Consider the following 11,385-nt stretch of genomic DNA (forward strand, 5'->3'; position numbering starts at 1 on the left):
CCTGAACCGACTGCCGTCCCTGTGGTCGAGGTAAACACAGTAAGAAGTTTAACAACACCAGGTTAAAGTCCAACAGGTTTATTTGGTGGCAAAAGCCACACAAGCTTTCGGAGCCTTAAGCTCCTTCTTCAGGTGACGGGGCGGCACGGTAGCACAGTGGGTTAGCACTGCTGCTTCACAGCTCCAGGGACCTGGGTTCGAATCCCGGCTTGGGTCACTGTCTGTGTGGAGTCTGCACATTCTCCTCGTGTCTGCATAGGTTTCCTCCGGGTGCTCCGGTTTCCTCCCACAGCCCAAAGATGTGCGGGTTAGGTTGATTGGCCCTGCTAAATTGCCCCTTAGTGTCCCGGGATGCATAGGTTAGAGGGTAAATATGCGGATAGGGCCTGGGTGGGATTGTGGTTGGTGAAGACTCGATGGGCCGAATGGCCTCTTTCTGCACTGTAGGATTCTATGATTCAGGTGAGTGGGAATTCTGTTCACCTGAAGAAGGGGTTTGGGGCTCCGAAAGCTTGTGTGGCTTTTGCTATCAAATAAACCTGTTGGACTTTAACCTGGTGTTGTTAAACTTCTTACTGTGTTTACCCCAGTCCAACGCCGGCATCTCCACATCATGTAGGTACACCCACAGTGCTGTGAGGGAGAGAATTCCAGGAATTTGACCCAGTGACAGTGAAGGAACAGGTGATATATTTCCAAGTCAGGATGGTGTGGGACTTTGGGGGGGGCTGTTGCTGTGTGTCTGCTGCCCTCGCCGTTCTAGGCGGCGGAGATCCCGAGTTTGGAAGGTGCTGTTGAAGGAGGATTAACAAGTTACTGCAGTGAAGCTTATAAATGCTGCCGGCTACAGCAATAGGAGTGGAAGCAGCTCTGATTTGTGAGTTTGCCCCAACAGTGATGCAGCTGGGTGAGATAATGAGTGTGTAATTTAATCCTGCGGTGACGATTAAGACCAGTAAAAGCTGAAATAAAATGCCGCGGATGCTGGAAGTCTGAAATATAAACGGTGTGGGAAAGCTCTGCAGGTCCGGCAGTGTCAGTGGAGAGAGGAACAAGAGGTAACGTTTCGGGTTCAATGCGACTGCTCTTCAGTACTGGCCTTAAGAACTGAGCGGCACAGTGGGTTAGCGCTGCTGCCTCACAGCACCAGGGTCCCGGGTTCAATTCCGGCCTTGGGTCACTGTCTGTGTGGAGTCTGCACGTTCTCCCCGTGTCTGCGTGGGTTTCCTCCGGGTACTCCGGTTTCCTCCCACAGTCCAAAGATGTGTGGGTTAGGAGGATTGGCCATGCTAAATTGCCCGTTAGTGTCCAAAGATGTGCAGGTTAGGAGGATTGGCCATGCTAAATTGCCCCTTAGTGTCCAAAGATGCGCAGGTGAAGAGGATTGGCCATGCTAAATTGCCCCTTAGTGTCCAAAGATGTGCAGGTTAGGAGGATTGGCCATGCTAAATTGCCCCTTAGTGTCCAAAGATGTGCAGGTTAGGGGGATTGGCCATGCTAAATTGCCCCTTAGTGTCCAAAGATGTGCAGGTTAGGTGGATTGGCCGTGCTAAATTGCCCCTTAGTGTCCAAAGATGTGCAGGTTAGGAGGATTGGCCATGCTAAATTGCCCCTTAGTGTCCAAAGATGCGCAGGTTAGGAGGATTGGCCATGCTAAATTGACCTCGGTGGGATTGTTGTTGGTGCGGGATCGATGGGCTGAATGGCCTCCTTCTGCGCTGTAGGGATTCTATTCTATGATTCAGACGTGTATTTTGACCACTCCCATTTCGGAGGGAGTTTTCTTTAAACTGGTGACATCCGCAACTTCTGAAGCGCGCCTGCGATAGTGGTGTCAGGTGGTCGCTGTTCCACAGGGCCGGCGCTTGCCTGGAGCCGCAGGGCCGAGCGAGGGACTGCACCGAGTCTAACCCGCGGTCTGTCCTCTGGCCCCGACAGGGAACTCCTGAAGGACGATCCTTTCTTCTACGTCCCAGAAGTGATCGATGAGCTCACAACAAAGCGGATTCTCACGGCAGAGCTGGTGACGGGCGTACCCCTGGATAAGTGTGAGGAACTTGATCAGAACACGCGGAATAAGGTTTGCCTTACAGACCTGTTTATATACACTCTGTCCCTGGTTCTCAATCCTCCCTCTGGCTCTTTGTAACCGAGTGAGATGGACACATTGTCTGTGGCTGTATAAAATATCGGCACAATCGATTTGCTTTTCGTTATTATTGTCTCATGTATTGGCATGCAGTGAAAAGTATTGTTTCTTGTTCACTATACAGACAAAGCATACCGTTCATAGAGTGCATAGGGGAGAATGGGCAGCACAGTGGTGCTGCCTCACAGCACCAGGGACCCGGGTTCGCTTCTGGCCTCAGGTGGCTGTCTGTGCGGAGTCTGCACATTCTCCCCGTGTCTGCGTGGCTTTCCTCCGGGTGCTCCGGTTTCCTCAGAGTCCAAAGACGTGAGTTAGGTGGATTGGCCATGCTAAATTGCCCCTTAGTGTCCAAAGATGTGCGGGTTAGGTGGATTGGCCGTGCTAAATTGCCTCTTAGTGTCAGGGGGACTAGCTAGGGTAAATATGGGTTACGGGGATAGGGCCTGGTTGGGATTGTTGTTGGTGCAGACTCGATGGGCCCAATGGCCTCCTTTGGCACTCTAGGGTTTCTATGAAGGAAAGGAAAGGGTGCAGAGTGTCGTGTTACAGTCATAGCTAGGGTGTAGAGAAAGATCAGCTTAATGCGAGGTAGGTCCATTCAAAAGTCTGACAGCAGCAGGGAAGAAGCTGTTCTTGAGTCGGTTGGTACGTGACCTCAGACTTTTGTATCTTTTTCCCGACGGAAGAAGGTGGAAGAGAGAATGTCCGGGGTGCGTGGGGTCCTTAATTATGCTGGCTGCTTTTCCGAGGCAGCGGGAAGTGTAGACAGAGCCAATGGATGGGAGGTTGGTTTGTGTGATGGATTGGGGTACATTCACGACCCTTTGTAGTTCCTTGTGGTCTTGGGCAGAGCAGGAGCCCCATACCAAGCTGTGATACAACCAGAAAGAATGCTTTCTATGGGGCATCTGTAAACGTTGGTGAGTGTCATCAGGGACATGCCAAGTTTCCTCAGCCTCCTGAGAGAGTAGAGAGGGTAAACACTCTGTTTCTAACCTGGGGCCGATATTGACCAATACCGTAAAGCCTACTTTGCCGCACAAATTCACCTCCGTCGAATAATATGCCAAATTTTACGCAGTGTCGCACTCCTACCGTTCTGAAGCATAGAAAGGTCGAAAATAGGAGCAGGAGGAGGCCATTCGGCCCTTCGAGCCTGTTCCACCATTCAACATGATCATGGCTGATCATGCACTTTCAGCATCCCACTCCCACTTTCTCTCCACACCCCTTGACCCCTTTAGCCACAAGGGCCACGTCCAGCTCCCTCTTGGCCCCAACAGGTCGAGCATGCCACAGGTTCACAACTCCCTGAGTGAAGAAGTTCGTCCTCCTCTCAGTCCTGAATGACTCACCCCCTATTCTGAGACCGTGACCCCCTAGTTCTAGACTTCCCCCAACATCGGGAAGAACATTCTTCCCGCATCTAGCCTGTCCAGTCCCATCAGGATTTTATATGTTTCTCTGATTCAGTCAACTTGCTGGACGCAGGTGATTCATTGGAACACCGTCTACATTTGATTTGATTTATTATTGTCACATGTATTGGGATACAGTGAAAAGTATTGTTTCCTGCGCGCTGTACAGACAAAGCATACCATTCATAGAGAAGGAAATGAGAGGGTGCAGAATGTAGTGTTACAGTCATAGCTAGGGTGTAGAGAAAGATCAACTTAGTGCGAGGTAGGTCCATTCAAAAGTCTGACAGCAGCAGGGAAGAAGCTGTTCTTGAGTCGGTCGGTACGTGACCTCAGACTTTTGTATCTTTTTCCCGACGGAAGAAGGTGGAAGAGAGAATGTGTGGGGTCCTTAATTATGCTGGCTGCTTTGCCGAGGCAGCGGGAAGTGTAGACAGAGTCAATGGATGGAATTCTCATTTGGGTAAGAGAGTTGTGTTCTTCTTCCAGATCTGCTCCAACATCCTTGAGCTGTGTCTTCGGGAGGTCTTTGAGTTCCGGTTCATGCAGACCGATCCAAACTGGTCCAATTTCTTCTTCGATGAGGGGAAACAGAAGGTGTGTCACGTCCCACATTCCAGCCTCACCCCCACCCCGCTCCCTCTGCCCCCACCCCCATTCACCGACCTCTATCCGCAATGACTGAAATTTAGACGCATATTTTTTTTCCTCCTCCTGTTTCATTTCTCTTAAAGTTTTTATTTATTAGTGTCACAAGTAAGGCTTACATTAACACTGCAATGAAGTTACTGTGAAAATCTCCTGGTCGCCACACTCCTGTTTGGGTACACTCATGGAGAATTTAGCACGGCCAATGCACCCTAACCTGCACGTCTTTCGGACTGTGGGAGGAAACCGGAGGAAACCCACACAGACACGGGGAGAACGTGCAGACTCCGCACAGACAGTGACCCGAGCCGGGAATCGAACCCGGGTCCCTGGCGCTGTGGGGCAGCAGTGCTAACTGTTGAGTCTTTCAGTTGCAGTCCAGTAATTAAAGGTGATGCAAGTCCAGCTTCTTCACAAACATACTTTATTCTCTGTTACAACTCCACAAACACACACACACGACACCCAGTGCCGCCTGTAACCCCTTTATATATCCCGGTGAATGCTATTAAACAATTAACATAACAAATTAGGTCTGAGGTGGAAGGTTGCAGTTAAGCCATTCCTAACACTAACCACTGTGCGACCTTGCCACCCCACTGGATTAGTAATCCAGAGGCCCCAGGCTAATACTCGGTGGGGGAGGGGGGGTGGTTATAGGGGTTCAAATCCCACCATGGCAATTGGTGGAATTTATATTTAATTAATAAGTCTGGAATTAAAAGCTCGTCTCAGTAACGGTGACCACGAAACCATTGTCGACTGACATTAAAAACCCCTCTGTTCCCAGCAGAGGCGACGGCCTAGTGGTATTATCGCTAGCCTATTAATCCAGAAACTCAGTTAATGTTCTGGGGGACCCGGGTTCGAATCCCGTCACGGCAGATGGTAGAACTTGAATTCAATTTTTTAAAAAAAGAATCTGGAATTAAGAATCTACTGAAACCATTGTCGATTGTCGGAAAAACCCATCTGGTTCACGGGGGAGAACGAGCAAACTCCTCATCCAAGGCTGGAATTGAACCCAGGTCCCTGGCGCTGAGAGGCAGCAGTTCTAACCACCGTGCCACCGTGCCACCCTGGTAAATGCATGGATTCCAAGCATGTTCTTAAGTGGCGCCTCAAATGTGAAATATCTCATAACCAAAAGGGAAATCGCTGGAAAATCTCAGCAGGTCTGGCAGCATCTGTAAAGAGAGCGAAAAGAGCTGACGTTTCGAGTCCAGGTGACCCTTTGTCAAAGGGTTTTGCTTTTATCCAGTGTAAAATATCTCATGGCTACTGCTTAGAACATAGAACAGTACAGCACAGAACAGGCCCTTCGGCCCACGATGTTGTGCCGAGCTTTATCTGAAACCAAGATCAAGCTATCCTACTCCCTATCATCCAGGTGTGCTCCATGTGCCTATCCGCTTAAATGTTCCTAAAGTGTCTGACTCCACTATCACTGCAGGCAGTCCATTCCACACCCCAACCACTCTCTGACTGAAGAACCTACCTCTGATACCCCCGATCCCCTTATTAATCAAGAACCTATCTATCTCTGTCTTAAAGACACTCAATGACCCGGCCTCCACAGCCTTCTGCGGCAAAGAGTTCCACAGATTCACCACTCTCTGAAGAAATTCCTCCTCATCTCTGTTTTAAAGGATCGTCCCTTTAGCCTGAGGTTGTACCCTCTGGTTCAAGTTTTTCCTATTGGTGGAAACATCCTCTCCACATCCACTCTATCCAGGCCTCGCAGTATCCTGTAAGTTCCAATAAGATTCCCCCCCCCTCATCCTTCTTAACTCCAATGAGTACAGACCCAGAGTCCTCAACCGTTCCCCATACGACAAGCTCTTCATTCCAGGGATCATTCTTGTGAACCTCCTCTGGACCCTTTCCAAGGCCGGAGCATCCTTCCTTAGATATGGGGCCCAAAACTGCTCACAATACTCCAAATGGGGTCTGACCAGAGCCTTATACAGCCTCAGAAGTACATTCCTGCTCTTGTATTCTAGCCCTCTCGATATGAATGCTAACATTACATTTGCCGCCTTAACTGCCGACTGAAGCTGCACGCTAACCTTCAGAGAATCTTGAACAATGACTCCCAAGTCCCTTTTGTGTTTCTGATTTCCTAAGCATTTTCCCATTTAGAAAATAGTCTATGCCTCCATTCCCCCTTGCATAACCTCACACTTTTCCACCTTGTATTGGGTTCAGAAATATTTCCTGGGCTTTGGGCTACCCTGGGGCAGGAAGGGACGGTGGAAATACATGTCCTCCTTAGTTGGGAGAAGTAACTTTTCACCTTTTTGCCCTTTAGGTGACGTTGTTGGACTTTGGAGCAAGTCGGGAGTTTGCTAAGGAGTTTACAGATAACTACATCGAGGTAGGTGCAAAGTTTCCAGTCCTTCCCTTCAGCACGGAAAGCATTTTCCTGTCTCCATTGGCAGAGTCCGTGTCCATGCGATATCGGTGATGATTTTCCACCCTCCCCGCCAGCCACGGTTCACCGCACCTCTGAGGTGGAGATGCCGGCATTGGACTGGGGTGGACACAGCAAGTAGTCTCACAACACCAGGTTAAAGTCCAACAGGTTTATTTGGAATCACGAGCTTTCGGAACGCTGCTCCTTCATCAGGTGAGTGGAGGTAGGTTCACAAACACGGCATATATATAGGCCAAGACACAATCGCAAGATAAGTACAGATTGGAGTGTGAAGAATAGTTGGAATGTGAGTCTTTGCAGGTACAGACAGTGCGAGTGGAGAGAGGGATAATCACAGGTTAAAGAGGTGTTAATTATCTCAAGCCAGGACACCATTTGGCCTGGGTTTGCAAAATCCTACTAACTGTCCTGGCTTGAAACAATTCACTCCTCTTTAACCTGTGATTGCGCCTCTCTCCACTCGCACTGTCTGTACCTGTAAAGAATTTGATTTGATTTATTATTGTCACATGTATTAACATGCAGTGAAAAGTATCGTTTCTTGCGCGCTATACAGACAAAGCATACCGTTCATAGAGAAGGAAAGGAGAGGGTGTAGAATGTAGTGTTACAGTCATAGCTAGGGTGTCGAGAAAGATCAACTTAATGCGAGGTAGGTCCAATCAAAAGTCTGACGGCAGCAGGGAAGAAGCTGTTCTTGAGTCGGTTGGTACGTGACCTCAGACTTTTATATCTTTTTCCCGAAGGAAGAAGGTGGAAGAGAGAATGTCCGGGGTGCGTGGGGGTCCTTAATTATGCTGGCTGCTTTTCCGAGGCAGCGGAAAGTGTAGACAGAGTCAATGGATGGGAGGCTAGTGAAGACTGGAGTACCTGTAAAGATTCACATCCCAATCTGTAGTTATCTTGTAATTGTGTCTGTGTCTATATATGCCGTGTTTGTGAACCTACCTCTCCACTCACCTGATGGAGGAGCAGCACTCCGAAAGCTCGTGATTCCAAATAAACCTGTTGGACTTGAACCTGGCGTTGTGAGACTTCTTACTGTGCCCACCCTATCTCAGCACTCCTGTCTTGGGGTCAGGTCTCACTCCAGAGAAGCGTGATCGCTGTTGTAATGGGACGAAATCAGCAGCCATTTTGTGCACAGCAAGCTCCCACACGCATCAGTGTGACTAAATACCAAATAATCTCTTTCTCTTCAGTTTTGTTCATCAAGCGATAAATATTCACAGAATCCCTGTAATGCAGAAGAGGCCATTCGGCCCATTGAGTCTGCACTGACTCTAGTTTGAGTTCATTTGTTAGTGTCACAATTAGACTTAAATTAACGCTGCAATGAAGTTACTGTGAAAATCCCCTAGTCGCCACACTCCTGTTCGGGTAACACTGAGGGAGAATTTAGCACGGCCAATGCACTCTAACCAGCACGTCTTTCAGACTGTGGGAGGAAACCGGAGCACCCGGAGGAAACCCACGCAGACACGGGGAGAACGTGCAGACTCCACACAGACAGTGACCCAAGCCGGGAATCAAACCCGGGTCCCTGGCGCTGTGAAGCAGCAGTGCTAACCCGCTGTGCCACCAACAAGTAAACTTGAGCGTGGGGAATGGGCCCTATAGATGTTAGCACGCCCCCCCCCCCCCCCCCCCTTGGGGTGTCAGTCTGGGGTTGACTGGGATTCAGTGCATACCTTCAATAAACATGCTCCTTCATTACACTCTGCACAGTGATACCCGTGATTAACCAATCACTTCCTCCTCCTTCCTCAGCTGCAGCTGTGACATTCCATGTCTTATTTCCCAGGTAGTCCGAGCGGCAGCTGATGGTGACCGGGAAAAAGTGCTGCAGAAATCCCGGGATTTGAAATTCCTTACCGGCTACGAGACAAAGGCGAGTCTGACGTTCGTTCGATGGGGGTGTGCGGAACATTGAGGGCAAAACCTTCGACTTGTTGCCACACCGTTCAGGCAGAGAGAGAGAGAGTGCAGAATGTAGTGTTACAGTCATAGCTCGGGTGTAGAGAAAGATCAACTTAATGCAAGGTAGGTCCATTCAAAAGTCTGACAGCAGCAGGGAAGGAGCTGTTCTTGAGTCGGTTGGTACGTGACGTCAGACTTTTGTATCTTTTTCCCGAAGGAAGAAGGTGGAAGAGAGAATGTCCGGGGTGCGTGGGGTCCTTGATTATGCCGGCTGCTTTGTTGAGGTAGAGGGAAGTGTTGAGACGTGCGGTACCTTGTCAAAGGCCTTGCTAAAGTCCATGTAGACAACATCAACTGCACTGCCCTCATCTACCTTCTTGGTTACCCCTTCAAAAAACTCAATTAAATTTGAGAGACATGATTTTCCACTCACAAAGCCATGCTGACTGTCCCTAATCAGTCCTTGCATCTCTAAATGGTTCCCAATTGTCCACCCATGCTGCTTAGAAGGAGCATCAGTGATGGGTGGTAGCAGATGAGTTGAGGTTGGGGAGATGGATGGCTTGGCTGATGGAATGGGTGTAGGATCTGAAGACAGAAATGTCAGTGGAGGATTGGGATGCAGCTATCAAAGGCGTGGGGAAGGGATAATCGAGGATGTCATCAGTTTGGAGGAACGTGTAGCTGGTCTGATTAGTAAGTTCGCAGACGACACAAAAATTGGTGGAATTGTGGATAGTGAAGAGGATTGTCAGAGGATGCAGCAAGATATGGACCGGTTGGAGACTTGGGCGGAGAAATGGCAGATAGAGTTTAATCTAGACAAATGTGAGGTAATGCATTTTGGAAGGTCCAATGCATGTAGGAATTATAAAGTAAATGGTGGAACCCTTAGGAGTATTGACAGGCAGAGGGATCTGGGCGAACATGTCCACCGATCACTGAAAGTGGCAACGCAGGTGGATAAGGTAGTCAAGAAGGCATACAGCATGCTTGCCCTTCATCAGCCAGGGCATTGAATTGGGAGGTCATGCTGCAGCTGTACAGAACCTTAGTTAGGCCTCATTTAGAATATTGTGTACAATTCTGGTCGCCACACGACCAGAAGGGTGTGGATGCTTTGGCGAGGGTACAGAAGAGGTTTACCAGGATGTTGCCTGGTCTGGAGGGTATTAGCGATGAGGAGAGGTTGGATAAACTCGGTTTGTTCTCACTGGAACGACGGAGGTTGAGGGGTGACCTGATAGAGGTTTACAAGGTTACAAATGACATGGACAGAGTGGACAGTCAGATGCTCTTTCCTGGGGTAGAAAAGTCAAGTACTCGGGGACATGGGTTTAAGGTGCGTGGGGAAAGGTTTAGAGGAGATGTGCGAGGCAAGTTTCTGTACACAGAGGGTGGTGAATGTCTGGAACGCACTGCCCGGGGAGGTGGTGGGAGCGGGTACGATTGCGGCATTTAAGGGGCAACTAGACGAATACATGAATAGGATGGGAATGGAAGGATACGGACTCTGTAAGTGCATAGGGTTTTAGCTTAGGCAGGCATCATGACGGGCGCAGGCTTGGAGGGCCGAAGGGCCTGTTCCTGTGCTGTACTGTTCTTTGTACGAGTGAGAGGCTTGAGGTTACCGTGCCCCTTGACGCTCTTGACGGAACCAGTTTGCTGTGCCGTTTGCAGGTGTTTGAGGACGCGCACATCGACGCCGTAATGACCCTCGGGGAAGCGTTCGCCCAGCCGCAGTCCTTCGATTTTGGGACTCAGGGCACCACACGGCGGATCCAGAGCCTGATCCCGGTGATGCTGAAACACCGGCTCACCCCCCCTCCCGAGGAATCCTACTCCCTCCACCGCAAGATGGCCGGCTCCTTCCTCATCTGCTCCCGGCTGCGAGCCTCCATCCCTTGCAAGGAGATGTTCGACCAGGTGTACGCCAGATACTTCAGGCTGGAGGACATGGAGCTGGTTAACATGCAGCAGGGCAAATAGGCACCGTGACAGGGAACCTGGTTCGCCCGAGGCTCTGACAACACTCACCTGTGACGTGGACTTTGTGTAACGTGTTTTGAGTTAGGTGGAGTATTGTTGCAGGTGGGCTTTGAGCCAATGGACTTGCCTTTCTCGGTCTCTGCTGAGTATAATCAAACACTCCAGGTACCCAGTGCCGCTGGAACATTCACTGCCTCTTAGTCTCACCGGGGGAGAAGTTGCTGGGGTATTTGAATGTTGGATAGTTGGAAATCTGGATCTCTGAGCAGCAAGATCAGGTGATCGGGTATCAGTGTAAGATAACTTTAATTTTAACACAAAAATACCATAATGGATAATGATTAAACGTCAATCTTTCGAATAACCTGTGGTCTGAGAGCCTTGCGTTTAACGTTAAAGTTTATTTACTAGTCACAAGTAAAGGCTTACATTAACACTGCAATGAAGTTACTGTGAAATTCCCCTCGTCGCCACACTCCGGCACCTGTTTGGGTCAATGCACCCTAACCAGCACGTCTTTCAGACTGCGGGAGGAAACCCACGCAGACACGGGGAGGACGTGCAGACTCCGCACAGGCAGTGACCCGAGCCGGGAATCGAACCCGGGTCCCTGGCGCTGTGAGGCAGCAGCGCTAACCCACTGTGCCACCGTCCAATGTCGTTTATACAGTGTCGTTCCGTGACCTCAGGATGTTCCAAAGCGCTTTATAGACAATCCAATCTTAACTTTACTCATCGTGTTGTAACATCGGAAACGTGAGAGGCGATGGCTTCGTGATATTACCGCCAGACTATTTATCCAGAAACTCAGCTAATGTTCTGGG

At 49.6% G+C, this 11,385-nt stretch overlaps 1 protein-coding gene across 2 annotated transcripts in view; it reads left to right on the forward strand.

The window, feature by feature from the left end:
- Nucleotides 1-11,379, forward strand: part of coq8b (coenzyme Q8B) — a 34,446-nt gene extending 23,067 nt beyond the window's left edge. Inside the window, exons 11-15 of one of the 2 annotated variants that reach the window (XM_078241805.1) lie at nt 1,939-2,080; nt 4,057-4,164; nt 6,527-6,592; nt 8,457-8,543; nt 10,253-11,379. In XM_078241805.1, the coding sequence (XP_078097931.1) occupies nt 1,939-2,080; nt 4,057-4,164; nt 6,527-6,592; nt 8,457-8,543; nt 10,253-10,561 (712 nt within the window). In that variant the 3' untranslated portion in view covers nt 10,562-11,379. The remainder of the gene's footprint in view (nt 1-1,938; nt 2,081-4,056; nt 4,165-6,526; nt 6,593-8,456; nt 8,544-10,252) is intronic. The other variant, XM_078241806.1, reaches the window with a different exon arrangement.
- The last annotated feature ends 6 nt before the right edge of the window (nt 11,380-11,385 follow it).

The sequence above is a fragment of the Mustelus asterias genome, chromosome 24 (genome assembly GCF_964213995.1).
Source record: "Mustelus asterias chromosome 24, sMusAst1.hap1.1, whole genome shotgun sequence".
NCBI lineage: Eukaryota > Metazoa > Chordata > Chondrichthyes > Carcharhiniformes > Triakidae > Mustelus > Mustelus asterias.